Here is a 16,399-nt window from a genome sequence, read left to right as displayed (position 1 = left end):
ACCAAACTGAAGCCAGGAAGCCCTAGGTGAATTTGGATCTTGCAGAAACCCTGGTTGTAACCTGCACAGGTCACCCTATCATTTCATTAACCAGGTAATGTGATTTCAAATTTTATGATTAAGTTTTTTACTATTTTCTATTGAGTGGGAAAAAAAAGATAACTTTATGCACATTTGCTCCTAGTTCAGCAAAACAAGTCAGTCAGCAAACTCTAAATCTGAATATATACATATATAATCAAAAAGAAAATATTAAAAATTTATTATTAGTGGTTATTTCTGATTAGTGGGCTATGGGTAATTTTAATATTCTTTACTATAATTTTTTTGTATTTTCCAAAATTTTCTATATTGGACCTATATTACTCTTTTAATGGGACGAGTTGTCATAGAATGGATGAACTGAGGCAAAACTATAATTTCAAGAACCTGTCAGTGATGGAAGGAGGGCTCCTTGCTGGGAGGGGGCATGCAAACACACTTGCTTTATAGGAGTCAGCCACAGAATGTATTGACATTACTTTATTTAAATAATTTTATCTATTTGTGAATGGAGTTCAAACCAGCATGTAATGAAAAATGGCTCTTATTTCTTCTGTGGCCTGACCAGCCAGCTTCCTCCTCAGTGGCAAGTGCCACTATCTATTTCTCGCCTATTCCTTTGGAAATAATAATAATTTCTTTCTCCCTAGCCTTTTCTTTCTCTCTTTCTAAAACACAGTTCCCTAGTATATACACTATTCTGTACATTACTTTTTTTCACTTAAGAATTTATTTGGATATTTTCCCTTGTAGTACATATTGTGCTTTTCTAAATGATTTATAATATTTTGTGATATTTGGATATACTATCATTAGTTGGGACATTATCTGCGGATAATTAGGTGATTTCTAATGCTTTACTCTTAAAAGCAATGCTGCAAAATATCCTTGAACATATACCCTTTTGCATTTCTGTGAGTATATCTGTAGGCTAAGTTCCTAAAATTAGAACTGCTAGGTCTAAGGGGACATATATTTTTAATATTGATAAATATAAAATTCCGTTCCATAATCCCATCAGCATGGATGAGAAGACTGGCTTTCTCACATCCTTGCCAAAACACAATGGAGACACCAAATTCGCCTAAGAGATTGATTGTTGTTGCTCAGTTGTGTCCAACTCTGTGACCCAATGGACTGCAGCATGCCAGGCTTCCCTATCCTTCACCATTTCCCGGAGTTGGCTCAAACTCATGTCCATTGAGTCGATGATGCCATCCAACCACCTCATCCTCTGTCACCCCCTTCTCCTGCCCTCAATCTTTCCCAGCATCAGGGTCTTCCCCAATGAGTCAGCTCTTCGCATCAGGCGGCCAAAGTATTGGAGCTTCAGCTTCAACATCATTCCTTCCAATGAACACCCAGGACTGATCTCCTTTAGGACGGACTGGTTGGATCTCCTTGCTGTCCAAAGGGACTCTCAAGAGTCTTCTCCAGCACCACAGTCCGAAAGCATCATTTCTTCAGCACTCAGCCTTCTTTATTGTCCAACTCTCACATCTATACGTGACTACTGGAAAAACCATAGCTTTGACTATAGAGATTTTTGTCATCAAAGTGACATTTGTTTTTTAAAATGCTGTCTAGGTTTGTCATAGCTCTCCTTCCAAGGAGCAAGCATCTTTTAATTTTGTGGCTACAGTCACCGTTTGCGGTGATTTGGGAGCCCAAGAAAATCTGCCGCTGTTTCACTTTCCCCCGATCTATTTGCCATGAAGTAATGGGACCACATGCCATGATCTTAGTTTTTTGAATGTTGAGTTTTAAGCCAACTTTTTCATTCTCTCATCTTCATCAGGAGATTCTTTAGTAAAGTTTATTAGCTTTACAAGTCTTCAACATTTCAAGGCTTTTATGGTTCGCACAACAGAGGGGTTTTATTTACTGGCAGTGAGAATTGAGGGGTTTATATGGCCAGTAGGGGGCAGCATGTCCCCACAGAGAGTCCGGCTGCATCATCTGCTGATTGAACAAACTCTAGCAGGGGGACTTGGAACCTACTCAACTAAAAATGCTCCTTCACTTGGCTACCTTCACTGCCATCTCCCAGCTGGAGTTCCTGGGTGTGGAACAAAAGCTTAGCTAAAAAACCAGGATAGATCAAAATTAAATACATGGAATTTCTATCACATTTCACATCCATTTTGGTGACAATTGCTAAAAATGTCAAATAATATCTTCTGTCCCCCTAGAATTAGGATTACTATTTTACCTTAAAAAGCAAATTAATCTGCTCCCTTAACATTAGCCTATTCAGCTAGTAAATATTGTTTGAGTGCTCAATGAAGAGAATGTGGGGTAAGGGAGATGGGCCTCTCAGAAAACACTTGGGATCTGGGTCAGGAAACCTTGGTTCTGGCTTTAGGTGAGGCACTATAAACTGGCTATGTGTCTGTGGGTAAGTAACTTAACTTCTCTGTGCCTCAGAAATGAAGTTTGCCTTACTGACCTCATAGGTGCCCGTAGAAAATACCACCTGCAAAGATGCTGAAAAGAAGAGTAATTGCTAAACAAATGAAAGATTTCAAAAGACACATTATAATGACTAGCTCCTACAGCAGTAGAAGTGGCAGCTTAGTGAGTCCTTACTATGTGCCAGGCGCTCTGCTAAATGTACATGTCATCTCAATGAAGATCATAGCCCTGTGAGGCAGGTATTATTGGCCCATTTTCCAGATGAGAAAATTGAGTCATTGGAGGTTGGAAAACTCACTCAAAGTCAGATCCTTAGGAAGTGATAGAGCAGGGTTTAAGTCCAGGTCTGACCCCAGAGTCTACCTAGGCTCAGGTTCTTCATCACTCTTCACAGTTCTGCATTTAGAAATTGTATGTATCACTCTGTTAATTTTACTTAGAACTAGCATCTAAAAGTTGGGTCACATGCTGCTCATGAAAAAATATTAAAACTTAAAGCTATGATTCCAATTTATGGAATCCATCAGTTTCAAGATCATTCCATGAAATACTTTCTTTATAAAAATGTAAATTGGCCATGTGTCTTAAATATTCCAGGATAACCATTGAGATTCGCAATTTAGTCTTAGGAGTATGAACTATTATTGGCTAAAGGGAAAAGCAAACAACTATGGAAAACCAGAAGAGAAGAATGAATAGGAAGAAGGAATTCACTGAAAGAAACCTAGAAGAAAGGTTTAAGCAGTTTACTTGAGATTCTTGCCATATAGGAAATAGAGCGGCATGGGAGTTTGTAATGAGGACTTCCCTAGGAACGTTAAGCCTCCAGGCCACAGAATGGCCATAGGTAATGCCCCTTATAGGATGTCCAGAGGAACTGCTAGACAGATCTGAAGGGTCTTGCTTTGTGAATTATGCATGATCATTAACTGGTGATGAGGTGCCTTACCAGATTTAAGTACTTTTTGGTGCTTGGTATGTCTTTCATGAATCATACAGCTGCAAAGAAGGTTCCTGGCACCTTCAGGGCAGGAACAAACATTACCTGAGAGCTCCCAGTGTAAGACAGGCTCTGTTCTAACACTTTATAGACAACAACCCTTTAATATTTATTCACTAATTTGGCTGGGCCAGGTTTTGGCTGCGGCACATGGGAGTTTTGATCTTCGTTCTGGTATGTGGGATTGTTAGTTGCGGCACTCAGGATCTTTTAGTCGTGGCATGAGAACTCCCAGTTGCGGCATGTGGGATCTAGTTCCCTGACCAGGAATTGAACTTGGGCCCTCTGCATTGGCAGTGTGGAGGCATAGCCACGGGACCGCCAGGCAAGTCCCACAATAACCCTTTAATAAATTTAATAATGTCTCCATTATCTTCAATTTAAAGATGAAGAAACTGAGGCTTTTTGCCTCAGGTAGAAGTAGCACAACCAGGATTTGGACCAAGGAGAGCTGGCTCTAGAGTCTTTTCTTTAGCACTCCATTAGTTCATCTCTTGAAATCAATAACAAGGAGGAGGGAGGAGGAGGAAAGAAGGAATAGGAAAAGAAGATGAAGGACAAAATAATTAATGTATCCTGTGAATACCACCATTTAGTTCAACAAGCATTCTCAGAAGAACTTAGTATGGGACCTCCCTTGGGACTAGGCACTTCTGGGCCACAGCCCATTCATGCCCTGGAAAAGACCAGGTTATTTCTAAACAGTGTGATAACACTGTAAAACAGGAAAGTCCGCTGGTGCAGGACAGAAATTCCTGTGTTCCCAAGTATGTACTAAAGTGGAAAGTTACTGAGTTAAAGTGACTGGCCAGAAGAGCACAAGCCCATTCAGTCACAGACCGGCTACTGTGGATTCCATCTCTACTCTGCTCTCATAAAACAAACCTTGTTTAACTAGGCTGTTCTGCAAAAGTAACAGTTAAATACATTTACAGCCATACTGCTTCCCGGTGGCTCAGCCATAATGAATCTGCCTGCCAAGCAGGAGATGTGGTTTCATCCCTGGGTCGGGAAGATCCCCTGGAGGTGGAATGGGCAACTCACCCAAGTATTCTTGCCAGAAAATCCCATGGACAGAGGAGCCTGGCGGGCTACAGTCCATGGGGTTGCAAAGAGTCGGACAGGACTGAGCCACTAAACAATAGCTTTACTATGTCTGGACTCTGCTTCCAAGACCTGAAAACAGTCGGCAAACTTTAAATAAAAAAGATTAAGTAACGCAATTACAAATTAAATTTTTAAATATCCACCAGTAAAATAGTTTCTACTTTTCACTGTATTCTTGAAAGTTTTCACAGTAGGATGGTTGGAAAATATATTCCACTCAAATCTGCATAATAAGGACTAATCTACAGGCGCCAGTTCATTAAACTGCCTAATGGCAGCTATGGAAAAGTAATAGCCTTATCCCAAAAGCTTTTGCTCTTTAAACAGAAAACAACGAGCAAGTGCGTTGCAACAGAGGCCAAAAAAAGCCTGTCCCCAGGAATTCTACTGGGGCAGCGAACTCTAGAGGGACCGCCAGGGAGGTTCCCGCTCCCTGGGTTGGACCTAGTAGCAAAGCCACGTGGGGAGGGCTGAAGGGGCCTTTAGGGCTGGGGAGGGGGACCATCCGTCAGGGCAGGTCACGGTCTCTTCGCCCCTGTCCGCCAGCGGCGGCAGGGAGGAGCGCCGAGAACCAAAACTCAGTTGTCGCCAGTGTCGGGGCAGCCAGTCTGCGCCCGGTGGGCGGCTCCCCACCTCTCGGGAGGATGCGGACGTGGGATGCCCCAGGGAACCCTCACAGCCCGGCGAGCACGAGGAGCTCCAAAAACAAAGCGAGTGGCGGGGGGAAGGGGAAGGCGCGACCGGCGAGGGGCAGAGCACACGCGGTGCTCCGAGCGCGGGCGCCGCCTGCGAGCCCGACCGACCAGCCTGGGAAGGGAGCGCGCCTGCCGGCGCCCGGTGCCCCTTGCCAGGTCCGGGACACCGCAAAGCCCGAAAACTCCCCTTTCCTATGGGGCGGAGACTTGAGAAAACCCAAGTCGGGGTCCGCGCAGCAGCTAGAGCCAGGACTGGAGGCTGCGCGTTGCGCGGGAGGCTGAAGACTTTTCTTTTGGGGGGATAAGATGGCAGGTCCGGGGAAACAAAGGAAACTTGGGCCCGGGGCTGGGAGCGGAGTGTGCGGCTCACGAGTTCGCCCCGGGTCCTGTGTGGGAGTCACTGGGCGGCCTGCGCCAGCCTGCACACTGCCCGCCGGGGGAAAACATAAAGCATCCCTCCGGGAGCCGGCGGCGCCGGCCGCCCACCTGCAGCCCCGGGGTCTCCGGGCCGGCGGAGGGAGAGGGCGCTGCGAACCCGGCTGGGGCCGGGAGGCAGGGAGGAGGGGAGGCGGCCGGCGGGCGCGCGCGGGGGGCGGCGGTGGAGGAGGGGAGCGCGGGTGGGCGGGCGGCGCCACGTCACGGCTATTGTGGCTGGCCCGGTATATAAGGTCCCGCCCGCCGGCCGCGCTCCCCACCTTGCCTGCACCCCGCCAGCGATCCTTCGGCACCCTGCAATCCAGCGAGACGCGCTGCGCACAGACGGAGCGGACATGGGGAGAGCGATCGTAGCCAGGCTCGGACTGGGGCTGCTGCTTCTGGCGCTGCTCTTACCTACGCAGGTGAGGTCCTGGCGCCCGGCGAGGGGGCTCAGGGGCCGCGCCCGAGGCGGGTGGGACCGCCCCCAGGGAACCGGTCTGCGCCCCCACCTTTGGTTGTGGACCCGAACTAGGAGAGAGAATCTAGTACAATCTGATCTGGGGGGAGAGGGGGCGGCAATTTGGAGCCCACTTTCCACTTCCTGGCAGGCTGTCCCCACCCTTTAGGCAGCCCCGAGAACAAAGCACCTCCACGCGTGGGCTAGGAGGACCTTGCCCCACCCCAGGTTTCGCACAGCCCTTCACAGGCTGCCTGTCGCCCACTGCCCGCTTTCACGCAGAGCGGGAAAGAAGACGCTCTCCCTATCCCTGGAGCACCCAGAGACCTCAGGCCCTTTGGGGAGGTCGTCCCTGGATCCCACGAGCGCCCCGCTTCCCTGTACGAGTGTCTTCGCGTCCCCTAGCGCATCACACAAAGAGAGAGGAAGATCCCCTTCGGGGGGCGCAGCTCTCGCCCATCCTCCACTCAGAGCTAGTTCGTGGATCCCTAGCAAGCCCCAGTTACTGACCCTGTTAAGCCACCTCAGTCCCGAGTGTTTCGGGGCTGAAGTCTGGGGTGGGGGGAACCCTCTCCTGACCCTGTGCTCTCCTGGGGACGACCTTACAGGTCACCAACGGAACCCTCTGTTAGCCAGATTGGCTATCTCTGGACAGGCGGCGGATGGGACATTTGTGTCCCGAGTCGCCGTCAGGCTTTGTCCCTGTCCCCGCGGCCTCCTCAGATCCTCTGTCCCGGGAACACATCTTGCCCACGGTGTCCGGCGGGTGGGTGCGCAGCGGCTGCGAGGGAGGCCAGCGGCGGCTGAGTCTGAGAGACCGAAGTTGGGGGGCGCTGGGAGGGCGAGAAGGGGCATTTGTCTCCGGTAGCTTGGACTTGGAGGGTAGGTAGGGGTGCCCGAGCGGTTGGGTCTCCATCGCCTTCCGTTGGGGCTTTCTGAGGAGGGTCTCCTTAGCACTTCTTCCGAAAAAGTTGGGTGCGCCAGGTCCCCAGACATCCAGCCGCCGGGCTCACCTGGGAGCGCAGCCTGAGAGAGGAGCGCTCCTCGTCTTCCGCTCCGCGGACCGGGTAACTGTACCCTATTGTTTTGCGGGTCGGCTGCTCTCCCGAGCCTTTCTCTATTCCTCGGTGGGGGAGGGGCGTGGCCACTGGAAACGCTGGTCTCTCCCACCCCGCCCCATCTCCTTTCCCAGCCAGATTCCGTCCCACACCCCAAAATTTCAGAGGTTTGAGGTTAAGCAAATGAATCTTTGGTAGCTTAGTAGGGAAATTTATGTTTACTGTCAATTTCATATATTAACATTAGTTTTTTTCATTGGTGTGGAGGACCCTTTGATTCTCCTATGGATGTACTGGGCTCTGGTTTGTTTTTTTTAAAATTCACCTGATGCACCAAGGCTTTGTTGGATAAGAACAGATTACCTTCAGGGATCCCAAATCAGGTCCTGCCCCCAAATGAGGAGCCCTGTTTTAAATTGTTCCCCATATTATTAATGCTTTCCTTTTACTAGGAGTGCTTTTCTTCTTGGTAGCACACTCTGTTGGGTAGGTGCCAAATAAATATATTTGATTTCATTGAGATTTTTAAAATTAGTCTATTTTAGATATGCTTTATAAAATTTTTAGTCGATGTTTGCTGAATGTCCTTATGGGTTTTACAACAAAAGAAGCTGGGTTTTCTATGGATTTACAACAAAGGATAAGATGGTTTTATCTTTGAATTGATTGGTAGCCAAACATACATGTGGCCCAAACCTGCTTGGTGCCAGGTTCTTGTCCCAGCTGTAATCAGAAGCCCTTTAAAACCCTCTCTTGCAGTGAGAGCTGAAATCTCCCATCTGCCTTTGTTCCCTGACAAAGGAGAGATTACCATGTGCCCTGCTGGACTGTGCATTTTATGACTTGAAAAACAGTGCGGTGAATGATGCCACTCAGGCACTCGGGTGCTGGGGGACCTTGGTCCTGGGCCGCAGTGCTGGGCTTAGTGACCAGGCAGGAGAGCTGCTGCTCGTGAAACTGACATCAAACCTTCTCGTCTGTTGTGAAGTCATTCCGACTTTATGATGCTTTGGGTGAAATCATTTTGCCTTAAGGCTGAGGCTCATTATATTTTTCAACTTAAAACAAATATTGTGGCCGTTTTTGAGAAGGGCTGTATATGATTTCCAGACTTCAAAGGAGCAGATAAGATACCCAGGGCCCCTTAAGTTTAATGCAAGGTTTTATTAAACAGGTAGGTGAAAGTTACCCAGCGAATTCAGGAACACAGAGACTCAATTCTCATAACTTATGTCTCAAATTACTGTATTTTAAAATCCAAATTATTAATGCAACTTTAAAATCTCCCCCTTCTTGAGTAGAAGAAGCCTATTTGTAACACCAGTAAGTCAGTATAATCACAGAAAGTGGGTTAGTTACCTTGGTTCCTTATTACTTTATAAAGAATTAAGGGTCAAGTCATACACTTGGGAGTTACATAGTTATTGAAGAACATTTTTGTTTGCTTGTTTTTGGTTATTGTTACTTGCAGTCATTAATCATCACTAGGTAGTTGTTTTTGAAACTAAAGGATCTTGGTGGGACTAAGAAATTCAGAATGAAATGACGTGGGTAAGGGAATAATGGAAAAAAAACCCAACCTGAGACTGTATCATCTATCTTAATGGCATATTAAATGTATGTGGAGAGACAACTGTAATGTGGAAATTGATCAGTGTAACTTTTTATATATTTTAGACTTACTCAAATCAAACAACAGTTGTAACACCAAGTAACTCCTCCCAGACTACCTCACCTGCCCCTCATCCAGCCAATGCCACCACCAAGGCAAACGATGGTACTCTGCAATCAACAGCCAGTCTCTTTGTGATCTCGGTTTCCCTTCTACATCTCTACTGTTAAGAGACTCAGGCGAAGAAACATCTGTACTTCACCATCTTCTAAATCCAGTTCAAATGGCATCTATACATCCTGTGTGACAAAGGAAAAAAAAAAAAAAGAGAAAAAGAAGTCTTCATTGAATAAATCTGCTAATTCCACACCTTATTTAATTGACAGAAATTATTGAGGATCCCAAATTTGTTTGAAGAGCATGTGAAGGGTTTGACTAGATGATGAATGCCAATATTAAATCTGCTGGAGTTACCTGTACAAGATGAAGAGAGACAATGTCCAAAATTAGTTGAGATGATTTCCTTAAATGTGGCTTAAGAAGTATGGACACATAAAGCTCTACCTTGAAAATGAGAATAGATTTTATCTTACTTAGACATAAAGAATGGGCTGTGGAACAGATTCAGTTTGCATTTGGTTTGTTAAATTTATAAGGCCATAAAACAATTAGGTAAAACAGAAAGCTTCTATGATTCTATTTGTATGTATGTTAGCAGGAACTTCCAGGAGTTACTGTAAATTCTCAAAGTGTTGTTTCAGCAGTACTAATTTAATGCTGACATACGATAGATTAAAATTTTATGTTAAGCTATCAACTGTTCTCTTGGGAACTGAACTTTTCCTCTGGGGCTTTGGGCTGACATTGCATTTGACTTTTTATATAGTGCCAGGGCAAAGATGGATTAATCTACCCCAAATTCAAGCATAATGAATACATTTTGCTTACATACTATTCCTATTCAAAAAGAACACTAGATTCATTTAAACAGATAACAAAGAATAGAAGTACATTGTTGTCAATGAATTTCAAAATATTTTTTATTTCTGCATACATTGAATAACTTTTACAGTTTAAAAAAATGATCTGTTTTGAAGGTAAAATTGACAAATTTTGAAATGAAAAAGGCTAATATGTGAAGGAGCCAAACTGTAAATCAAATATTTGTGAAGTCAATACTGGAAGCTTGCTTACATTGAATTTAGAAAAACTTTTATACTCTTTTCTGTAAATACTTCTTTTTAAACTGAATCAGAGTAGCCACATTTGGAACACTTTTTGTTATCATTTGATATTTTTAGATAGTTAGAACCTGGTCCTAAGCCTAAAATGGGCTTGATTTTGGAAAGTAAATCTTTTCACAACTGCCTTGATGCACAGTAACCTTTTTAAAAATAGACACTCCCTAAAGTCTTTTGTTCACATGGTCACACACTGATGCTTAGATATTCCAGAATCTAATATGGCCACAGTAGTTTTGAAAACCAAAGTCATTTTTTTTTTCCATCTTTAGAAACCAACACTGGAATAAACATATCCAACAGATCTCAAGCTACTGTGTGTGTGAATGAACATTCCCTTTTGTTTCACACCTGAATGCTGTATATCTGTTTTGGATTGTATATTGTGTTTGTGTATTTATGCTTTGATTCATAGTAACTTTTCATGTTATGAAATTGATTTGCATTAAACACAAACTGTAAATAAAAAGAGATGGCTGAAAGAGCAATCCATTGAATTATGTTTTTCCCAATGCCTGGAATATTTGTGAGTTTATCATGGTTGTATGAGTATTTAAACCACTAGGGACATAGTAGACCTCAATATTTTCCTATTAAACAGAACATTACAGTTAAGCTGTTTTGCATTGGCAACTAGCAACATGTCTTGATTAAAGGATTCATCTGAAAAATGACATCTTTCAGGCTTTAAGTGGGCATCCCTTACTCAGCAACTATTGAATGCCAGCTATGTGTCAGGATACTGAAGTTTTGATTGAATGCTGAACTTGCTCGACAAGGCTTTTTACTATAATTGAGAAAAAGAGTATGCATAATGACAAATAGGCATACACTGGCAAGTACTGCTGTGAGGAAAACAGGCCAGAGTGGCAAGTCATGAGCTGTGACTGAGTGAGTATGGACGGTCTTGGACATTTAAGCTGAGGTATGGAGGAGAAGGCAATGGCACCCCACTCCAGCACTCTTGCCTGGAAAATCCCATGGATGGAGGAGCCTGGTAGGCTGTAGTCCATGGGTTGCTAAGAGTCAGACACGACTGAGCGACTTCCCTTTCACTTTTCACTTTCATGCATTGGAGAAGGAGATGGCAACCCACTCCAGTGTTCTTGCCTGGAGAATCCCAGGGACGGGGGAGCCTGGTGGGCTTCCGTCTCTGGGGTTGCACAGAGTCGGACATGACTGAAGCGACTTAGCAACAGCAGCAGCATGGAGGATCTGGAGGGAAATTCATGGTGGGGGGAACAACACAAGCTAAGTCCTTTAGTCTGCTTAATCACTGGCACTATTTTCATATCTGTACAGGAGGCCACATTTCCATCTGCTCCTTTAGTACTCCTGCACTCTTTTGACTCTTATTAAAGTGTAGTTCTGGACTTCTGCTGCTTAGTTGCTCAGTCGTGTCCAACTCTTTGCAGCCCTATGGACTGTAGCCTGCCAGGCTGTTGTCTGTCCATGGAATCTTCCAGGCAAGAATACTGAAGTGGGTTGCCATTTCTTACTTGATGAGATCTTCTCGAACCAGGGATTGAATCTATGATTCTTGTGTCTTCTGCATTAGCAGGTGGATTCTTTGCCACTAGCACAACCTGGGAAGCCCTGGACTTCTAGCTCTAGCCAGAGAAGCTGCAATTTGGTAGTAAGTTCCTTGATCAGAAGAAATGTTGCGTGGGTCTCCATGATGGTCGATAGGATTTTCTGTGAGTCCAAGGATAGTAGTTTTGGTAGACGCATTGTATGCGGGTAAGGCAAATCCATATTCAGAATAAGTGTTTATTTCTTTAAGAATAAAATGCTACCCTTCTAGATGATGTAGTCCCATGTAGTCAATATTCCAGCTGGCTGGTCATCTCAAGCAATGGAGCATATAAGGAACTTGGTGTTGGTTTCTGATGTAGCAGATTGAGCACTCAGCAGTGGCTGTGACCAGATCAGTCTTCACATATGCCAATGTTATGGGACCATGCATAATCTCTGTCCTGCCATCGTGGCCACTTTGTTCATGAGCCGAGTGATAACCAGAATGATCAGGGGTCTGCATCCACACCACTGGCCATCTTATCCACCTGATTATTAAAACCCCTCTTTGCTGTGGTTACCTTTTAGTGAGCATTCACATGGGACACTAATATCTTCAGATTCCCATTTGGAGAGGTCTATCCACATATCTTTCTCAGCCTGCCTTGTCACCAATTTTCCAATCATATTGTTTCCAAGTCCATCCAGCCAAACTGTTGGCCACCGACCACGAGTTAGTATAGATTTATACCTCTGGCCACTTCTACTTTGAAGCAAAATGAACAACCAGGTGCACTGCTTTTAATTCTGCCCACTAGAGGTATTTCCCTTTACCACTGTCCTTGATGGGTGTCCCAGAGCTGTCCACTTTGAGGTGTCACCTGCTTATTGTACAGCACCTTCTATAAACCAGGTCCAAGTTTTCTCTTCCTCAGTCAGCTGGTCATCGTTAACTCCTCACGAAGACATAGGTACAGACTAGGAGAGAGATGGTAATGTAGCAAAATTACAGCCTAGGGGCATTTGGACCACTTTCTCCAATAACTTACTAGTATAGTAAGTCCCCTACATGTGAACTTTCGAAGATGCAAACATGAAGCTTACTAATGAAGAACTGATGGAATTGGAAGCCCAGAGAAAGGACAAAGAAATATGAAAGGAAGAAGTAACTGGATAACTGAAGACATTCACGATGCAGGAAATGGCAGGGGATCGTCTTTATTGGAGGAGCCACTGTTGGTTCTGAGGCACAGGACCCGAACTTGGAATGGTACACGAAGGTCTCAGCAGCCATTCAGAGTGCAATCCAGTGCTGCCGTGTCACCTGTGATGAGAAAAAAGGAACTACTACCTGGACATTGCTGGATCGTTTTTTTCAAGAGGGTAAATAGAAGGAAACGGAACCTGTGCCATCAGCATCAGGCATGATTGAAATTACAGCTTGCCCTCCATCTCCTATTGCTAACAACCCTTTGGCTCTACCATCTCCCACTTCCTCTCCCTCTTCCAGCCAGTAACTCCTCTTGCTTATTGACTCAGTGCCAGGCCCTGTATGCCAGGGGCTGTTGTACTGTGCTTTTCAAGGCACTGTACTGTAAGATTAAAAATGTTTTCTTTATTTTTTTGTATTTTTTTAATGTATTGTGTGAAAAATATAGACCTATGACAATACAGTACTACATAGCCAATTGTGTTTGTTGAGTACCTAGGGTAATTTTGTTGGATTTACAAACAAATTGGGATTATGAACGTACTGTCAGAACAGAACTCATTTCTATGTAGGTGACTTACTGTATGTATCTTTAGGGCCTCCTGAAGCTCAACATCATCCATGCCACCTTCCTTTGACAATGGGATGCTATTGTGCACAGCCAATTTTATGAGTTGATGATTAGACCACACCCAGGTCATCACGGGTAGCTCAGGCTGCATGGTGGTCTGTGGTTACACAGACTTTTTTAAAAAAATATTTATATGTATTTGTTTATCTGGCTGCCCTGGGTCTTAGTTGTGGCACATGGCATCTTTTATCTTCGTTGTGGCATACGGGGTCTTTTAGCTGTGGCGTTTGAACTCTTAGTTGCAGCAGGTGAGATCTAGTTCCCTGACCAGGGATCACACTCAGGCCCCTTGCCTTGCGAGTTCAGAGTCTTAGCCACTGAGCCACTGGAGAAGCCCCTCAATCCCAACAAGCATTCAGTCTTTACTAAAGCCCAGCAACAAGCCCAATCCTGCTTCTTCAGGAAGGGTTGCTGCCTGCAGAGGATGGCAGAGCTTTGCTCTGAAATCTTGAAACAGACTATTGATACCAACCCTGGGTTTAACATAAATTTATAGAAAAGCAAAGAAAAAGTTGAGTTCAGTTTTTTAAGAAGTAATCATCAATACTCATGGAGGATGAAATATAACTAGTTTTTCAACTGTTCTTTGAAAATAGCTTTAAACAAACATGAACTGTTTTCTTAGAAAAATACCCAAATTTCTATTTTGGGGTTATACTCTAAATATTCATGCTGAAATACTAGTCATATAATTTATGGCTAAATTGAGTAATGAGTAGCCATTGTATGGGTGTCTCTCGAACTAAGTTGAGCCTTAGCAGATAAAAGCAGATAATTTAGGGAAAGGTAGATAGTTGCTATGCCATAGGGTTAAGATGAGAAAAATCTGTTTAGAACTAAACATATTCTAAACACACACACCCAATGCCACGGTCCTTAAAATAGAGCTCAAATATTTAGGTAGCTGAAAAGTATGTGTTTTTCATTTCTCATAGACCTTATTTGGGGTTAGCTTGATTATTTTTGGATTCTTTCCTTAGTATAAAGAGAGTATTTTTTCTAACTTTATTAGGATGGCACTTTTTGAAACAACACAATCATCATCATGATTTACTTGTCAGTTTCTCTTCATATTACATCTAAATTTAAAATCATATGCATTTCTAAGAAACTTTAGGAAGTTTCCATATTTTTGATTTTGCAAAGAAATCTCTTTGTGAGCCCAAAGGTTTAACTGTTATGCCTGTTAGCAATTGGCAAATGTTAAGGTTTGCGGGTACGGAATGAAGCAGGGCAAAGACTAATAGAGTTTTGCCAAGAAAATGCACTGGTAATAGCAAACACCCTCTTCTAACAACACAAGAGAAGACTCTATACATGGACATCACCAGATGGTCAACACCGAAATCAGATTGATTATATTCTTTGCAGCCAAAGATGGAGAAGCTCTATACAGTCAGCAAAAACAAGACCAGGAGCTGACTGTGGCTCAGACCATGAACTCCTTATTGCCAAATTCAGACTTAAATTGAAGAAAGTAGGGAAAACCACTAGACCATTCAGGTATGACCTAAATCAAATCCCTTATGATTATACAGTGGAAGTGAGAAATAGATTTAAGGGCCTAGATGTGATAGATAGAGTGCCTGATGAACTATAGAATGAGGTTCGTGACATTGTACAGGAGACAGGGATCAAGACCATCCCCAAGAAAAAGAAATGCAAAAAAGCAAAATGGCTGTCTGGGGAGGCCTTACAAATAGCTGTGAAAAGAAGAGAAGCGAAAAGCAAAGGAGAAAAGGAAAGATATAAACATCTGAATGCAGAGTTCCAAAGAATAGCAAGAAGAGATAAGAAAGCCTTCTTCAGCGATCAATGCAAAGAAATAGAGGAAAACAACAGAATGGGAAAGACTAGAGATCTCTTCAAGAAAATTAGAGATACCAAGGGAACATTTCATGCAAAGATGGGCTCAATAAAGGACAGAAGTGGTATGGATCTAACAGAAGCAGAAGATATTAAGAAGAGATGGCAAGAATACACAGAACTGAACAAAAAATATCTTCACGACCCAGATAATCACGATGGTATGATCACTGACCTAGAGCCAGACATCCTGGAATGTGAAGTCAAGTGGGCCTTAGAAAGCATCACTAGGAACAAAGCTAGTGGAGGTGATGGAATTCCAGTGGAGCTATTCCAAATCCTGAAAGATGATGCTGTGAAAGTGCTGCACTCAATATGCCAGCAAATTTGGAAAACTCAGCAGTGGCCACAGGACTGGAAAAGGTCAGTTTTCATTCCAATCCCAAAGAAAGGCAATGCCAAAGAATGCTCAAACTACCGCACAATTGCACTCATCTCACATGCTAGTCAAGTAATGCTCAAAATTCTCCAAGGCTTCAGCAATATGTGAACTGTGAACTTACTGATGTTCAAGCTGGTTTTAGAAAAGGCAGAGGAACCAGAGATCAAATTGCCAACATCCGCTGGATCATGGAAAAAGCAAGAGAGTTCAAGCTGGTTTTAGAAAAGGCAGAGGAACCAGAGATCAAATTGCCAACATCCGCTGGATCATGGAAAAAGCAAGCGAGTTCCAGAAAAACATCTATTTCTGCTTTTTTGACTATGCCAAAGCCTTTGACTGTGTGGATCACAAGAAACTGTGGAAAATTCTGAAAGAGATGGGAATACCAGACCACCTGACCTGCCTCTTGAGAAATTTGTATGCAGGTCAGGAAGCAACAGTTAGAACTGGACATGGAACAACAGACTGGTTCCAAATAGGAAAAGGAGTTCGTCAAGGCTGTATATTGTCACCCTGTTTATTTAACTTATATGCAGACTACATCATGAGAAACACTGGACTGGAAGAAACACAAGCTGGAATCAAGATTGCTGGAAGAAATATCAATAGCCTCAGATATGCAGATGACACCACTCTTATGGCAGAAAGTGAAGAGGAACTAAAAAGCCTCTTGATGAAAGTGAAAGAGGAGAGTGAAAAAGTTGGCTTAAAGCTCAACATTCAGAAAACGAAGATCATGGCATCCGGTCCC

At 43.9% G+C, this 16,399-nt stretch overlaps 1 protein-coding gene across 1 annotated transcript; it reads left to right on the top strand.

The window, feature by feature from the left end:
* The first annotated feature begins 5,193 nt into the window (after positions 1 to 5,193).
* Positions 5,194 to 10,532, top strand: CD24 (CD24 molecule). Its single transcript, XM_025294665.3, has 3 exons — positions 5,194 to 5,415; positions 5,928 to 6,098; positions 8,869 to 10,532. The coding sequence occupies exons 1-3, from the start codon at positions 5,209 to 5,211 to the stop codon at positions 9,031 to 9,033; spliced, it is 543 nt and encodes a 180-aa protein (XP_025150450.1). The 5' UTR covers positions 5,194 to 5,208; the 3' UTR covers positions 9,034 to 10,532.
* The last annotated feature ends 5,867 nt before the right edge of the window (positions 10,533 to 16,399 follow it).

This window comes from Bubalus bubalis, chromosome 10 (genome assembly GCF_019923935.1).
Source record: "Bubalus bubalis isolate 160015118507 breed Murrah chromosome 10, NDDB_SH_1, whole genome shotgun sequence".
NCBI classification, from domain to species: domain Eukaryota; kingdom Metazoa; phylum Chordata; class Mammalia; order Artiodactyla; family Bovidae; genus Bubalus; species Bubalus bubalis.
Note: the sequence above shows the minus strand (reverse complement) of the source record. Positions and strands in the feature narration are given on the sequence as shown.

What these genes read in the sequence shown, in the direction of transcription:
- CD24 (XM_025294665.3), top strand. Translation starts at nt 5,209, where the DNA reads ATGCGGACGTGGGATGCCCCAGGGAACCCTCACAGCCCGGCGAGCACG. An exon ending in CGCCCGGTGCCCCTTGCCAG is followed by an intron (nt 5,416 to 5,927) that starts GTCCGGGACACC and finishes CCGGTATATAAG; the next exon opens with GTCCCGCCCGCCGGCCGCGC. An exon ending in CGCTGCTCTTACCTACGCAG is followed by an intron (nt 6,099 to 8,868) that starts GTGAGGTCCTGG and finishes TATATATTTTAG; the next exon opens with ACTTACTCAAATCAAACAAC.